General features: G+C 39.0%; 2 protein-coding genes across 3 annotated transcripts; one reads left to right on the top strand and one right to left on the bottom strand.

The window, feature by feature from the left end:
- The first annotated feature begins 5,883 nt into the window (after positions 1-5,883).
- Positions 5,884-9,058, top strand: LOC122021079 (F-box protein At5g46170-like). The gene is made up of 2 exons (XM_042579155.1): positions 5,884-7,248; positions 8,594-9,058. The coding sequence occupies exon 1, from the start codon at positions 6,019-6,021 to the stop codon at positions 7,213-7,215; it is 1,197 nt and encodes a 398-aa protein (XP_042435089.1). The 5' UTR covers positions 5,884-6,018; the 3' UTR covers positions 7,216-7,248; positions 8,594-9,058.
- A 1,842-nt stretch (positions 9,059-10,900) lies between these two features.
- On the bottom strand, positions 10,901-14,704 carry LOC122020510 (receptor-like serine/threonine-protein kinase SD1-8). 2 transcript variants are annotated; one of them, XM_042578466.1, is made up of 7 exons: positions 13,366-14,704; positions 13,154-13,276; positions 12,923-13,059; positions 12,610-12,820; positions 11,665-11,902; positions 11,421-11,571; positions 10,901-11,331 (listed from the first exon to the last, which is right to left on the bottom strand). In XM_042578466.1, exons 1-7 carry the CDS (start codon positions 14,669-14,671, stop codon positions 11,008-11,010), a joined length of 2,490 nt encoding a protein of 829 aa, XP_042434400.1. In that variant the 5' UTR covers positions 14,672-14,704; the 3' UTR covers positions 10,901-11,007. The 2 variants fall into 2 exon arrangements, with proteins under 2 accessions (XP_042434400.1, XP_042434399.1); XM_042578465.1 differs by having other exon boundaries at positions 13,142-13,276; positions 13,366-14,703.
- Positions 14,705-16,896: the final 2,192 nt, after the last annotated feature.

Below are 16,896 nucleotides of genomic sequence, written 5' to 3'. Positions count from 1 at the left end.
CTGTAAATCAGGTTACTGAGAAATTTGGTAACCCAAGATTGAGAAGTCAAGTTCAGAAATAGTAAGAAGAACTAATGCTTTTAAAGGAAAGGAGGTATATAGAAAATCAATACCAGCTATGCCAAAATATTACCAATAGTTTTCAAAAAGATTACAGAACATACTGCAAACACATTCATAAAAACCTGGAATAAGTATTTAACAGAAGATTTTAAGATGCTATTTGCAAATATGAATGAAGAAAAAGACAGATGATTTCCAATTACAAGCTCTATCACAATATAATTCTCACAAAGCACGGACCTAAGAATTTCCCACTGTGCTTTGTAGCAGTTAAGAGTATTCAAGTTATTAGAGTATTTTGAGTCATGTAATGGAGTTTAATCCCACATTAGGTACTTTAGGTTTATATATTAACTCTAATGCACATGAGGTGCATATAATATCACAGTTATCCCACATTAGGTACTTTAGGTTTTTCCATCGTTAAAGTCAGCCACCATCCGCTGGATTAACAAAATTAACTAAGTTATACAAGATACAAAATAAACTTGAATGATGAGTCATGGGAAAATTAAATTCTGACGGCACTAGGCAAGGATGAAACATGCCCTTATACCATTCGAATAGTGTAGATCCAAGGCAAAGCAACAAATTTCCAAGAGAAGTAAAAAATGCAGATACGCAGTTTCCTAGTAATTTTGCTTCAGAGAGTATCGCATCCCACACTATCGGGAAAAAAAGAGAGAGGCTAAAATCGAGCAAACAAAACCCTCCAACACAAGCATAACAGAAATGCACAGCAAAGAGGAAGCAAACAGACACTGCGATATAAAACGAGGCGGGAAAGCGTTTTTACTGGTGTGGTTCCACTTGACGGAGTTGATTTGAGATCCGGGGGAAGGCGTGTAGCTGAGGGTGCAGGGATCGCCGGCATCCACCGTGACGTCGAAGAGCTTGCTCAGAGGTTGCTCAAAGGTTGGAGGAATCGATTCTCGAGCTTCAGCGGCAACAAGGAAATGGAGGAGACGCATCCCTGTTCTCTGCTTCCTTTTGCCTCAACACGAGCTCGCCGCCGTCGTTGAGCAAGCAAGAGCCTTCAACGGAGCCCCCGTGGGTGCCGGTGAGGCCGGAGCCGTCGGACTGGCCCGACCAGATCGTGTCGGCGAGCGTGGAGAAGAAGCAGGTGGTTTTGATCCGATTGAGGGGGCATCGATCCAAGAAGGGGAAGAGATCCAGGAAGGGGAAGGGGAAGATGAGGCTGAGAGAGATGGTCAGGAGGTTTAGGTTTAGGTTGAGAGAAGCGGCACGATATTGGTTTAGGTTTGAAGGGAACGAAGTGTTGTAAATTTTGACTAGTGGAAACATTAAATTTTTTTTTTTGGTTCATTAACATCGGGTTTTAAAAACCGCTGTTAAAACCGGTGTTTATTAATAAAAAAAAGGCGCTCATAGACATCGGCTAAAAAACCGATGTCTATGAGCGAAAATCTGCGCTCATAGACACCGGTTTTTGGAAAAACCGGTGTAAAATACTCATAGACATCGGTTTTTGCTTAAAACTGTTGTTGTTCCACCGATGTCTATGAGGGTTTTTGTTGTAGTGCTCATATGTTTTCAATATGGGACTATGTTTGTAACCTTGAAATCCTAACAATCCCCCTCAAACAAAGGACCACAGAATCCCCCTAAAGCATCAGGTTACTCTTGACCTGCTTAGGGTCTCCCCTATTTTGTTCAAGGTTTCACCCACATAGTTCGATCTTGGATCATGGCTCTAGCTCATGCTTCTTCCAACGGGTAGTCCGGTGAAGAGTGACCTCGCTCTGATACCAATTGAAGGATCAAAAGAAATTTAGATATCTCCATAATAGTATGATATTATCCACTTTGAGTCTAAGCTTTTATGGTTTTGCTCTTGGGTTCTACCCAATAGACCTCATACCAATGGAGATATCTTTCTTTTATAAATCCATGATTTTTCCCATCTGTTTTCAATGTGGGACTATATTTGTAATCTTACAACCCCAATAAGGGCTTTTTAGAGGAGAGTTATGTCAAGACAAAAGATGTCAGAGGGTCATTGTACGGGTGTCAGAGGGTCTTGTCTAGACAAAGATATCAAAGGGTCTTGTGACCTCCTGTCTAGGTGTCAGTAAGTGAGACAAAAGGATTGATGGGCCCAGTAGTTTGCTCTGCTATACTCTACCAGGCAGACTGGTCAGCTTGGCCAGGAAGACTAGTCTGCTCGACTTGGACAAGAAGATTGGTCAGCTCGACCAAGCCAGGAAGATTGGTGTGTTGAATGCTTTGCTCTTCCAGGAAGACTGGTTGGCTCGGCTAGGCTAAGAAGACTAGCGGGTCGGATGTTCTGCTTTGCCAGAAAGACTGGTTAGCTCGACCAGACTAGGAAGACTAAGGGCTCGGATGCTCTGCTCTGCCAGGAAGACAAGCCGGTCAACTTGGCCCTGGAATACTACTGGTCGACTCTGAAATACTTCTGGTCGGATCTGGTCTTGGTCGGCCATGGAATATTGTCGGTCGGTTCTGGAATATTGTCGGTCGACTCTGGTATGGGTCGGCCTTGGAATATTGTCAATCGGCTCTGGAATTCTACCAGTCGACTCTGGTCTGGGTAAGCCCTGAAATATTGCCAGTCGGCTTTAGTCTAGGTCGACCCTAGAATACTGTCAGTTGACTCAGGTTTAAGTCAACCCTGGAATACTATTGGTCAGTTTTGAAATATTGTCAGTCGACTCTCATTTGGGTCAACCCTGGAATACTACCAGTCGCCAGTTGGCTTTGGAATATTATCGGTCAGCTATGATATTGGTTGGCTCTGGAACATTTTCAATTGGCTCTAATCTAGGTCGACCTTGGAATACTATCGATTGACTTTGGAATACTGTCGGTTGACTCTATTCTATGTCGGCCCTGGAATACTGTCGGTCGACTCTGGAATACTGCCGGTCGACTCTGGTCTGGGTCTACCTGGAATACTGCCGGTTGGCTCTAGTCTAGGGCAATCCTAGAATATTATCGGTTGGTTTTGGTCTAGGTCAGCCCTGAAATACTATCGATCGACTCTAGCTGGTTATTAACATCTTTTAACTTTGACCCAACTTATTATGTCATTTGACCTTCTTTGCTCTTGCGGAAGCTTTAATACTCATCGTATCAATAAGTTTGATTAAAAAAGAATTATTAATGATTAATCAATTTAAGTAACGTCGAATATGAATCCGATTTTATGGAATTTTTTTTTCTAGATCACTTATATAAATTAGAAAAATACATATAAAAAGTTCATCCTAACAGTTTGCATGCTCAGGCCCGTTACCTTAAAAAAAAATGGTTAATGAATATACGTGAAGGAGAAACATGATTAATTATGACATATGATCATGGTTGAAAAGAATCTATCCATCCACGACAAAAGAGCTCTCATGTGCTCGTGAATCTCAATCTATACAACAGTGTTTGTTCGTTCATTTTCGTGCTGGTGCTCGGATGAATCTAATGATTAATACATGAGATGTTATTATCATGAGATCTGAGGTTTGAATCTCGATAAAATCGAGATAAATATCTCTCATGAGGTGTTGTCATCATGAGATCTAGGATTCAAATCTCGACAAAGTCGAGGTAAATGTTTCCCTTATGTACTAGTCACTATTCCAAAGACTAGTAGGTGCCCGTGATTTATTGGTCCTGGGATGGATTGATGGGGACATTGGGGGCGAGCGTATTCACCTAGTACATTGTCACGGTAAAATATTTAAATTATCATTTAGATATTTATAATTTAATCCTCACTATAATATATTTATAGAAAAATTTTCTCTAAATAGGGAGTGCAATTAAAAGATGTTAGACTTATGAATTAACCATCGTGCACGCTTCTCGATTTATTTTAATGATTAATAAAAAATTTGTATGAAATCGAATCAATCATCCTAAAAATAATTAATACGACTAACTATTTATTTATTTATTTATATTTTATTTATATTTTTGACATCCTCTCGTTTATCTTGCACCACTGGGGCTTTCATAAAGTACTATACATATGTACTTTTATATATTTAAAAAAAAACTCTTTACTAACCTATCAAAATTTAGTAAGATTTATCAAAAGTATTTTAATATGATTAAAATCATCATAAGTCATTTAATGTCTATCATTTTAATCCTATTTAAACAGTTTTAAGTAAGTTAATAAAATAAATAAATAAAAGTATTCTGTATAATTTTTTTATCAACTTAAACGGTTTATTTTATCCCATTATACTAATTATTCCATAATTATTATAACGATAACACCAAATCTCTCCAGTGAGGTCGACTATTTAGAGTCTTCTATATTATTAAATTCTATCCCTTATTATATCATCTATATTTAAGTAAATTTTATATTATTTTATTATTATTAACTAAGTATTATTTTATCTTCCTCCCCCTAATTTAATATGTATATTTATTATAGTTTTACATTATATAATTAAAATATTTATTAATTATCTAAAAATATACTGTAACATTTTAAATGTGTTATTATTTATTTACTTATATTTTTGAAAAAAAAATATATCTTTTGTGTGGATTGTGGATGTACTTCTTTTCGTTTTTGCTAAAAAATTGTCCTGAATCAATAATGTCAGTCAGGTGGTGCATCACTGTCTCCTCCAACTTGTCTTACGACAATGAAAAGGTTGGTGCTAAAGGAAAGGAAAGGAAAGGAAAGACTGAAGATTGCACATCATCTCTTCTTTCAAAGTGACAAGTAAGAAATGGACCTGGCATGAGCTAACCGAAACAACAATTGTTCCTTCTTTTTCAATCACCTAAAGCTTGCTCTGCCCTCTCAAAGGCCAACTGTAGGGACAGCTCAACTGTGTAGGTCCGATGATCACATGAAGAGGGTCCACTCTAAGCTTCATGCATAGTTTTCGGATTCATGTGTGCCCGTAAAGAAGGTTCCCGACTAGGAAAGAATCATCCCCACTCTAGAAGTCATGACCCTTGTCATCGAAAAACAAGTGACTTAAGGACGCCCTACATGCTTATATGAGATGCTATGTAATGTTTATGATGTGATCATTATCGTCATAAAACAAACGTAATTGGTATGGAACAACCAAACGTGCCCAATTGAAAGCTATTTACTATGAACTTTGTCATTCTTCTACATCTTCACTCACTACATGATACATGTCTAATTGTGAATCATTAGTAGTTTTCTTTTCTCATAAGCATCCTAATGTCGTCATGTCACCTCTAACATAGTGACAAAAGGTGAATACGTTCGTCCCCAATGTCCCCGTCAACTAGTCTCAGGGCACATAAGAGAGACATTTACCTCGACTTTGTCAAGATTTGAACCTCAGACCTCATGATGACAACACTTCATGTGCTAACTACTAGACTCATCTAATCATGTCACCTCTAACATGATCGTAAAGACAAGTAATGCGCTATAACGACATCAAGGCCTTAATTAGTTAGGTTGATGGTACTTGATGCCGGTAGATCGAGCGTTGCTTGGAATCATTATCGAGAACTATCAATATGTGAATGACTAGATGCTCGACAAAAGCCACATGAATTGACTAAACTCAGTTCTATAGAGCATAACAAGGACATAATGCTTATGGAAGCTCAAAACATAGTGGAAAATACTTTTCCTGTAAAATAGGTCAAATGTGCAGGGCTCCTCTGTTACGTCTAAAATTTTTGAGGGTCAATATGAACAGGACAGAAAACCATGGGGGCATATTATCATTTTGAGAATTTCGAAGGATGATTTGTAAACAATAGTAAAAATGTGGGGCAAACTGCAATTTTCTTTTACGTCTTCCTTGATCGTCCGTCTCGCTCGCTTTGGCAGCGATAACAAAATTCGATTCTTCTTTCAATCCCCTCTCCTCTGCTTCGTCAAACCTCTGATCGAACCTCTCTAGGGTTTTCGATCTTCTCGTGAGGGGTTTTGGCTTAATTTCGGAGATTTTTTCCGATCTTATGTCTTCCTCTGGCGCTCTTCCTGCGGCGGATCTGGACTGGTTACGGGCGCGCTGTTCGGATCCGCCTCCCCCGCCGGCGATCGACCACTTCGACCAGCTTCCGGATTCGGTGCTTCTTTTGATCTTCAATCTGGTCGGCGACATCAAGCAGTTGGGGCGGTGCTGCGTCGTGTCGCGCCGGTTCCACGCCGTGGTCCCCCTCGTGGACGACGTCGTCGTCCGGGTTGACTGCGTCATCTCCGACGACCCCTGCCCCTCGCCCGATGCCGTCGTGTGCCAGAAGCCCCGAAGCGTCATGTCCCACCTCGCCCGTCTCTTCCTCGGTGGTCTCGTCAAGCCGCTCCAGGCCCTTGGGCAGATCCTCTCCCCCGCGTCTGCATCTGCCTCCAGGGCGTCGTCACATTCGTCCTCCTCTTCCTCGCCGCCGTCACCCGACGTCGCCCACCACTCGCCGAGCGAGGTGTTGAAGAACTTCAGGGAAATCCGGCGACTCCGTATCGAGCTTCCTGACGGTGAGCTTGGTAAAAATGGCGGCGTCCTCTTGAAGTGGAGAGCCGAGTTCGGATCCACCATCCGTAGCTGCGCCATTCTCGGCGCCACCTCCATGGCCTCTTCATCCTCCAACTCCCTCAAATCCACAAACCTCAATCTCAATCCCAGCTCTGACGACGCTTATGAAGGCGATGACTATGAGAGCATTCCAGAGTCATTCTACACCAACGGAAGCTTGAAGCGGAGGGTGGTGTGGACTATTAGTTCGTTGATTGCTGCATCGGCACGGCATTATCTTCTCCATCCCATTGTGGTCGACCATGAACCTTTGGAGTCCTTGATTTTGACCGATGCTGACAGGCAGGGGGTGCTGACCATGGACCGGAAGCAGCTGCAAGAACTAAGGCTAAACCCACTGGTGGCATCCGGGAGCTCACAGCGTACCCTTTTGCCTGCACTAAGCATGCGTCTATGGTATGCGCACGAGCTCGAGTTGTCCTGTGGGTTGGTGCTGAAGGGTGCGACCCTGTTGGCTATCAAACCAAGCGATGAACGGTCAAGGGATGTGGGCAGTAGCATCACAGTTTCCAATGACTTCTCAGATAGTTGCTGGATCTCAGAATGCTTTGAGGAGCCATACAGAACAGCAACCATGATGCTCATGAAGAGGAGGTTTTACTGCCTTGAGATGAACTCTTTCTGAGTCTTCAAAGCCTACAAATTTTGTGCTTTGCAGGTAAAAACAAGTTCCTTCTTGGTACTGATGTTCTAGGTTGAAGTAGCATGATACTCGTACACATAATTGAATTTGCAATAACTGAAAACAAGCAAATGAAGTTACCTGATTCTTTATGCATCTGTTGAAAACATATGCAGGTGCATTCTGCATGTCTGTAAGAGTCCATATGTGCTTTTGGTTGTTCATTATTTTCCTTGATTTTCTTGTCATGTCTGTTGAGCTTATGCTACTGTATTTAAGTTTGGATCAGTTCAATGCATTCATGACCTCCTACAAATGCATTCTCTACTGTTTTGCTTTATGTGAAAACCATAATTATTAATCAGTGTACTGCAATGTCCTAACCATTATTTTATTGAATTAGTTCTAATAGCATATGAGCATACATATTTGAATTACAGTAACCATGTTCAATAAGAGTTTTATCATTCCTTGTGGACCTTTACTATGTATCATGCATCCATTTTTATTTTAAACATTTGGACTGAAAAGGCAATCTATGCATACAAACTAATCGGAGATAGACGTATAAGGTTTTATTCTGCATCAAAAGAAACTGATGAAATTAAGGGAAATAGAATAAGAAATTGGGGATAAAAATGATGCATTAGATGTACTCTTTACTTCTCTCTTCAATTTATCATTGTCTTATATACTTCCTTTGCTGGGTAGATTGTATTAATTTGGATTTGCACCAACAACCATAATCACTAATCAGTACACTGTTTTTATGGATCATCAGATTGTAACATCTTAATTTACTATGTTCCTCTGAATTTATTTTGATAGCAGCTGCACCACCCATACTCTCTTTCAGATTTAGAATGACTCTGATCGAAGTAATTATTTCAACTAATTGCAAGGGAAACAGATGGAATGAATGAAATTAGGGATAAAAGTGTTTCATTAAATCTGCTTTTTGCACTTATTTATCTGGATTAGCAATGCCACACTTCCATCGCTAAAAACTTAATTTTTGATTATTTTAATTACCATAATGGTTATTTCATTACTGTCAGCTCCCACGCTGATGAAAACCAAATGCAAACTGATAAATTTTTGCCAATTCTTAGTAAATTTTTGCCAATTCTTAGTAATCATTCCAAGTCAATTCATGTTTGGATAATACTAAAATCAACAAATGCTCTTACAATTTCTATTCAAATATAATTCTTCAGGATAATAAAATGAAACAACAAGAGTTTCTGGTCGCATGCATTTTATTTTAAATAGTTAGTTAACTCTTATGCGCAGATGCTTTTATTGCTCAAGTTGAAAGCATAAAATGTAGAATATATTTGCTTGAATGTGTGACTTTATTTTGTGTGTGTGAAACCTTCAGGCCTAATGGATGTCTCAAATACGTGGGAATTAAACCACATACCGAAATGGTCCTCAAGCGTGGGCGGCCATTGTATGCCTCTGTAACCTCATGGTTAACATGCTCCGCTCCTTGGGGCCTTTCTATGATCAAGTTATAGGATGCTCTTGTGCCACTCTGCAATCTGCGAAGCTGCTTGCAACTTTGGAAGCTGACTGGTTGATGCCCTTCGGTTGTCTGCGACTAATATCGGTTGACTGCAACTAATATCGGCTTCTCTTCCACGATTCCTTCGCTATGCTTCACTAATGTACCATATGAAATTTCATATATCGATCTCACGTTGCTGTGTACTTGTCTTAGTAAGACAGCAATTGACTGCAGTTTTAGTTTCTACTCTATTATTTGGCATGTTCCATTGGCATTTACTGCACATCTTGTCGTAAACTGATGTTCCGGTCGGACTATATGGAACAGTTGAAACCATTTCTTTGTCTTCTTGATGTTCCAGCCTGAATTGTTATTAAAGAAGGTGATTATGCTAAGCAAGTTTTAACAAGAGTCTGTGGAGGCTTGGCCCTACTGCTCTACTTGCCCTAATTGGTGCACTCGACTTGGTCCACCCTTTGCCCAACTGAGTCAATTCGTGTTACTCGACTCAAATGGCCTGTTTGGCCCTAACCGTTTGTTCAGCTTAATCAACTTGCTCAACCTACCTAGCTCAATAGCCTAACCTAGCTAAATCAGTCTAATCTACACATAGTAGCGGATCTAGGGGGGAGCGAGGGTGTACTTGAGCACCCCCTTGTTCTCGGAAAATTTCACTAGTATACTGCAATCTGAGGGGCAGTCAGAAGGAAGATAAACTCCAGTTCTATTTTTTGAACACCCTCTTCCTTTTTTGTTTGGATCTACCACTGTCTACACAAACCCAAACAACCTAATCAGCTTGCCCTATGTGACTCCTTGGACTTGCTCAAACCCACTAAGCTTGACCTAATTAGCTCCACTGATTTGCTAGTCCACTAGGTCTACCTAGTCTATTGTTCCACTTGGCATGCGCGACACGATCTTTTTGGTCGATCTAACTTGATTAGCATGTCTTATTTAGGGTTTGGATTGACTTGTTTTGTTCATTTTCATTTTTGATTATTAGATGATAACTTTAAACAAATATTATATTTTGATAGAAGATTGCAAATTTTCACCTTTTTAAGATATAAAATGGATGGAATAAAATGCGTCCTCACCCAAGTAGGAGAATAATATGGAGCGATTTGATTCCACCTTATTAAACACTCTATTAATTAGGCTCCATTTGATTTTTTTTTAATATATTTTTTTTAAAAAAAAATAGGCTCCATGTTTTTTTAAAAAAAAAACCTATTTTATTTTTTTCAGATATTTGATGCAATAAAAAATCATAATCAATAAAAATAATTCTTTTTACTTATAGCAAATGTATTATTTTTAGAGAAAAATGATTTCCATTAGAAAGAGCAATTGACATTTTCACTATTCATTTACATAGTATTCACTCTATTAAGAAATTCTTCCTTTCTGTCGTCCACCTTTTGCCTACTCATCACCTTATCAGACAGCCCTCCATCACCTTTTGCCCACGAACCAGTTAAGACACTCAATTTAGATGGGTTGATTGAGTCAAATGGCTTAGACAAACTAAACAAATTGAGCGAGTTACGGAGCTTGAATCAGTTGCGTGGGTCAAGCTCACATAGTGAACTAGACATGCTCGATTGTTTAAGGCTAGCAGTCAAGTTGGCTGCACCGAGCGAGTTAGACATGCCAATCAAACTAGTAGAGAAAGGTGAGTCAATCGATCAATTTCAACAATATTGTAAGCCTTTTGCGATTTTTTTTTAAAAAAACCTGAGTGCTGAATTTAATAAATCACTATGTGTAGAGAATGCCCCTCGAAACACCCAAGTAAATTAACCAAGCAACTTCCACAAATCATCCCTTATTACGCACTCAAGTCTTCAACCTCCATCTTTTGAAAGCAACCACCAATGCATTTATTTTAGGAATAAAAATCTAATGATAATCAAAGTCAACCATAGCTGTAAAGTTTGACTTTAACCCTTGCAGGGGAAGGTTCAGTTTGACTAGACAACCGAAATGGCCAAACCGAAGAAGTAGTAGTCTTTTGAATGAACGATTTGGAATGTTTGGACTTCCCTTATTTTTCCAAGTCTTTGTCAAACTTGGAATTTCAGGGAAGCAAAAAAAGGTTAAGTTGAAATCCTCGTTGAATAAAGGAATTTGATTGCAAGATGGAGAAATGGCCAAAGTCAACATAGCATTTGAATCAAGTAGTCAATCATTTAATAAAAAAGAAAATAACTTTTACTTGTATTTTTCATACAATGTATTATTTCATTATAAATTATACTACATTTTAAAATGGTCAACTCTTATCGACCGTCTATATTTGTAATTGTTACTTTGTTACTAGATGATATGTCCTGATTACTCATTGATGATGATGAGTAAATTTGTGATAATGGGAGTCGGTTAGAAAAGAAACCTGGTTGCTTAGGTTCCGGCAAGAGAGAAATATCCCCGGTGCTACCCAACATTGTCAACACCGAAGGCATTGTCGGTCTATCTTCTGCTCGTTCTTGAACGCATAAAAGTCCAATCTTTGTACACCTCAAGACCTCAGCCTCTGGAAAAGAATAGCCGATATTTTTGTCCACAAAATCTAAGCAATTGCCTTCCTTCCATGCGTTCCATATCTAAAAAAGCAATTGGAGTTAGAATCATAATAATAAGGGAGGAATGCTTACATAAAAGTTAAAATAAAAATAAAAATTCTCGTACTCACATGCCCTAGAAGATTCAAATGATGCAATGTGTGATAGACTCTTCTATTCTTTTGACCACATATGATCTCGAGTACCAACACGCCAAAACTAAACACATCTGATTTCATTGAAAAGATTCCGTCCATGATATACTCAGGAGACATATATCCACTGCAATAATAATTGTAAAAAAATATTAATTTCTTCTTGTATCATATACTATGAATAATAAAGTAAAAGATGAACGCAACTACTATCACTCACTATGTTCCAACAACTCTCTTGGTATTTGCTTCTGATACGTCCCCTCCAAATATCCTAGCCATGCCAAAGTCCGATATCTTGGGATCCATATCTTTGTCAAGAAGAATATTACTAGCTTTAAGATCCCTATGGATGATTCTCAATCTAGAATCATGATGAAGATAAAGAAGTCCTCGAGCGATTCCAACTATTATGTTATATCGTGTTCGCCAATCCAAGTAAGTGCCTTTAACCTCATCTGAATAAAAAGTAATATATTATTTACTATTTGACCAAGTTCTTGAATATCTAATACAAGGAAGGCGACATGTAACTAAATAAAATGATTGTTAGAACACTTGTTGCGAGGAGTTTACGAGTAGAGTTCAATAAGTTCCCTTAACCGTCCGTTGACAAAAAAAATGGAAGGAAAATCTTATGAAGTTGAGTAGAGTTCAACTTTTAATGCACTATTAGTCAGTAATTATGGTAGAGTTCCAGGTCTTCCATGTAATTCCTGTCATCTCCAAAATATTCACTCAATTCCTAGTTTTATGCATGTATTTTGTTCTTAAAAAGAAGGCATGTAAATTATTTTTTTTATAAGTATTCTATCTGGTTTTGTTAACTGAATTTTGGGAAAGCTTTTGGTCAATTTAATTTGAGTTTAGATGAAAACTCAACCATGAAACAACATAAAATAGCCAAAAGAACATTCCAAAAATCAATCCCTAAGCTCAAGGTTTTCCAAATTTTAGGAATAATCTATCATTGAGCTTCTCGCTTCCTTTTATCTGGAAAGGGGCTACTGGTACTTAAGAACTAGAAGCTTTGCATATCTTGTGGTTTCACATAACTAGGGACTCAATATATAGAAGGAACTGATTTGATTATCAAATGATTTTGGCTTAAATCAAATGGAGCTATATATGCATAATGGAATGAGCACAGAAGAATTTTACTAACCAAATAAGAAGACATCTAAGCTTCCATTAGGCATGTATTCATAGACTAATATCCTCTCCTCTTCTTGAACGCAACAACCAAGAAGTCGAACAAGATTTCTGTGCTGCAGTTTTGCAATCAATGTCACCTCATTTTTGAACTCATCCAAACCTTGAGTCGATGTCTTAGACAACCTCTTCACAGCTATTTCTGGATCCTCCCCTATCTTACCCTGCACTCAGCCATTTTAGACGTCTTAATTATTTCAATCACTACCAACAGTAAGATTTATGAAACAATTGTTAATTGTAAAATTAGTCATAATAATTCATACCTTGTATACTGGACCAAAACCTCCCTCGCCAAGCTTGTTCTGAAAAGAGAAATTGCAGGTGGCATTCCTAATTGTGCCTAAGTCAAATAATGGTAGGTCTAAGTCTCTTTCTTCTGTTTCTTCAATAATATCAACACCTACATATTACAAATAACACAACTGTGATGAATCAATGCCCTGAGTAATTGTGAACAAATTGAAACTAGTTAAAACAGTGACCATTGATGGTACTTCTCTTCTTCTTCCTCCTCCAAAGGCAGAAAGCAAGACAGGAAAGGAGGACAATCACCACGGAAAGAACGACAATGACAACTGCGAAACGATTCCGACGACGATGATCAGAGGGCTCAGGCACTGGAAGATAAACTTCATTGTATCAGTACAAAGTTGCACATTTATTCTTCATCATATCTCGATCTGTTCAAAAGTCGATAAAAACACACCTAAATCAGCTGCTGCAAGCCTGACATAAAGATCTTGTCCTACGGCACTTTGATACACTGTGATATCGGTCAGATTGGTTGTCCACGTTATGCAGCCATTGCCACTGTCACTGTCACTGATGTTTAAGGCAGCATAAGCTGTGCAATCGCAATTGCTCAAGCACGAAGCTCTGCACTGGTCAAGGGTCAAGCTTGCGTTCACCATCGATCTCGAGGTATCCGGTAGCTTGGTGTTTCTCAGGGTGAGGAACCCGTCGGTCCCATTCCGGCAATCCAACGGCGTCGTCCTCAGGCAACCATCCGTCCCATCTCGGAGTTGCCAATTGCTGGGATTGCTCGGGTGAAACCCCTGCAAGCACACGCATTGCGGGGTGATGATTTGGCGGCAATAACCATTGGGGCCGCAGGACGACAAAGAATCGCAGATATCCTTGGGAGCATACCAAATTGTATTCCAAGATTGCCTATTTTCTAACCAAACAATGAGCTGTAGGTGGCCGGAGGAATGCATGACGAACCTCAAGAGGGCAGAAGACTGCTCGCTGCGAAGGTAGGTCATCTGATTGGGTTCGACATCGAACCTTAGGAGTCCGTTGGCTGTGTCCACCATCTCCGGGACACCGCTGAACCACCGGCCATTCCATGGTCCCGCGCGCCAGTATTGCTGCATCCCTGACCAAATGAACAGCTGCGGGTCTCCCCGCAGATCGAGGCCGTAGACGAACGGACCCGGAGTCGGATCGCTATCGCTCGTCGACGCCGTGATGTTGATGCCAAGATCGGTCCCATTCTTCAGCCTCCTCTGCCCCACAATCATGCCCGGAATATGGGTATCCGCTGGGAAGTCGAAGCTCTGCCACGCGAATTCGTCAGAGCCGCCGCCGGCTTCATGGACTGCGAAGTTCCCGTCGTCGAGGAGCTGCGCGACGGGATTCGAGAGGGGCGAATCAGGCGCGCCGGAAGTCCAGAGGACACCGGAGCTTCCGTCAGTGAGGACGAGCTCCCCGGCTGCGGTCAAAGAGAGGTTGCCCGAGCGGGAAGTCATGGGGCTCCGACGATTGGCGATCCACACGACGGTCTGGACGGGGATCCTGTTGTACCATATGCCGATGTAGCGGTTGGTGGATCCGTTGGGGCTGAAGAAGCCCAGCTGGAAAGTTTCGCCGGCGGAGACCAAGCCAGCGGTTCCATTGTCAAGGAGAGGCAGATCCGGAGTTAAGGTGTCGACTCCCCCGGAGATCGAGAAGAGAGCGGCGGTGAAAAAGAGGAGAAGAGCGGCGGCGGAGGCGGTGCGCCTCCGTCTCATTGTCGAATAATTAAAGTAATGTCTACAGAATGATGTATGAACAACAAGTTATTTATTACAGCTAAAATGGTGAAGATAGTGAAATCAGTGTTGGGAAGAATATCAAAATATTGATTATTTAAAAAGTTTAAAGTTTTCTCTGCTACGGACTCTCACCATAATAATACTAATATTTTTTTTTTTTGGCTTTTTTAATATGCTGATAAAATATTATATGAATGCTATTCATTTTATAAAAAATAAAACATCCTTAATTTAAAATTATTAAAATAATATTTCATTAATAATTTAATATCTAAAATACTTCTTTTTATTCAAAGTCAGTTTTGTGACTAAATTTGCAATAGTTTAGAGCAACTTTAGTTGAAGTTTCACCATTTTAATAAAGTTTATATATATATAACTTTGCTGATTTATATATTACTATTATATTATATACGTTTTAAGAATAAATAGATTGGCTGCTGCGCCGTAGACGTCCCGAAGGTGAAAAAAGAAACCAAAAACTAGCAGGCATCAAGTCGTCGCATGCCATTTTTGACCAATGAACAGCAAAATACCACGGGACGCTAAAGTTGACTATGATTGATCTATCCCAATCATCCACGCACACAAGTTCATGGATTAGCAAAAAAGATGATAACCATTCGTCCCAGGTGCTGTTCAGTGTTCACAGTCAGTTTAATTACAAGTTATAGAAAATGAAAACAATTTATAATCCATCATCAGTCCGTCCCTAAATTAATTGGTATCGATATTGAATGGACTGTTGATTGAGTACATTGTATATAACAATTCAATTTATTATTATATTTAAATATTTTTTATAACTAATTAAAATATTTATTAATAGGATACGTATAGATTTTTTAAATTTCTCACTGGTATTTTTATTTTTTATTTTTTTATTTTTATTATATCTACATGTTCATCCTAACAACCCAACTAACTTCAATGGTTTAAAGCACCTGTTTTAAGAATTTAAATTAGTAAATAATTATTACGATACTTAATAAATAAATAAAATGAATTATTAAATATGTAATGAAGACACTAATTTAAAATTTGGAGTCAAATAAAATTCATCAGATAAGTAAGAAGATAAAGAATATATTGGTCTAGAGTTAATTTGGATGAACCAAATTTAATTGGATTAAATAGATTATTTATAAGAGTTAAGAAATATTTAAGAAAATATATCATTTTCTTTTCTTCTTTTTATTCTATATGAAAGTTATAGACCAAATTTTTATTATTATTATTTATATAAATTTTATTTAGTAGGAATCAAACATAAAATGAATGGGTTGGATTAAAATTAGATTGGGATCCAATAAAATTTATTGGAGAAGTATGAAAATAAAAAGTAGTTGGTCTAAATTTAGATTAATTTAGATTTGATTTAGTCAAATTATAACTGAAATTAATTAAATTAAATTGATTTAACCGATTTAAAATAAGTTAATGAATTATAAAAACATATATGCACAATCTGGCTCCCGCTATCTTAGCACAAACTTTCGATCACGACCGTGATTGCGATCATTGTCACTCCCTCTATGATGAAGCTCCCTCCCTCAGAAATATAGTTGTCAACATGGCCGCTCTCAACTATAGTTATCACGACCGAATCAATGTCTCCTCCACACTGGGGTTACCATTACAAGTTAATTATGTCTATAACGGAGGTAAGCAATTGTGGAATGAGGTCTGGCACGAGATGTTAGAGCATGGTCTCGCGCCACGCTTGCGAACTAACTACCTCAACCTCATCGTTAGCATTACACTCTCTAATACCGTGTTAATGTCTAGGCTTAGGGGTGAGGAAAATTTTAATTTAACCGAACAAAATCGATCGAATTTAAAAATTTGATTCAATAATTTTTTTTTAAAAAAAAATGATTATTTCAAATTATTCAGTTTAGTTTCAGTTTTAAAGTTCTTTATTCGATTAAACCGAATAAATCGAGCTGAACCCTTTAGAATCCCTAATTTCTTAATCCTCACCCATCCATCGCGACTCATCGCCTCTCCATGATTTTGCCGCCCTCCCCTCCTCTCCGTGCTCTCTCCACCCTCCTGTCCTCTCCGTCACTCTCGCAGTAGCCCTCCTCTCGTGCTCTCGTCGCCCTCCCCTCCCCTCCACTCCGTCGCTCTTTCTCATCTCTTGAAGTCGAAGTGCCCTCCTCTTCCCTCCCCACCTCAACTTGGAGTTGACAGCATCA

This window comes from Zingiber officinale, chromosome 9A (assembly GCF_018446385.1).
Source record: "Zingiber officinale cultivar Zhangliang chromosome 9A, Zo_v1.1, whole genome shotgun sequence".
NCBI lineage: Eukaryota > Viridiplantae > Streptophyta > Magnoliopsida > Zingiberales > Zingiberaceae > Zingiber > Zingiber officinale.
Note: the sequence above shows the minus strand (reverse complement) of the source record. Positions and strands in the feature narration are given on the sequence as shown.

What these genes read in the sequence shown, in the direction of transcription:
- LOC122021079 (XM_042579155.1), top strand. Translation starts at nt 6,019, where the DNA reads ATGTCTTCCTCTGGCGCTCTTCCTGCGGCGGATCTGGACTGGTTACGG.
- LOC122020510 (XM_042578465.1), bottom strand. Translation starts at nt 14,671, where the DNA reads ATGAGACGGAGGCGCACCGCCTCCGCCGCCGCTCTTCTCCTCTTTTTC. An exon ending in GCTTGCAGCAGCTGATTTAG is followed by an intron (nt 13,277 to 13,365) that starts GTGTGTTTTTAT and finishes TTTATCTTCCAG; the next exon opens with TGCCTGAGCCCTCTGATCAT. An exon ending in GTTTTGGTCCAGTATACAAG is followed by an intron (nt 12,821 to 12,922) that starts GTATGAATTATT and finishes GGCTGAGTGCAG; the next exon opens with GGTAAGATAGGGGAGGATCC.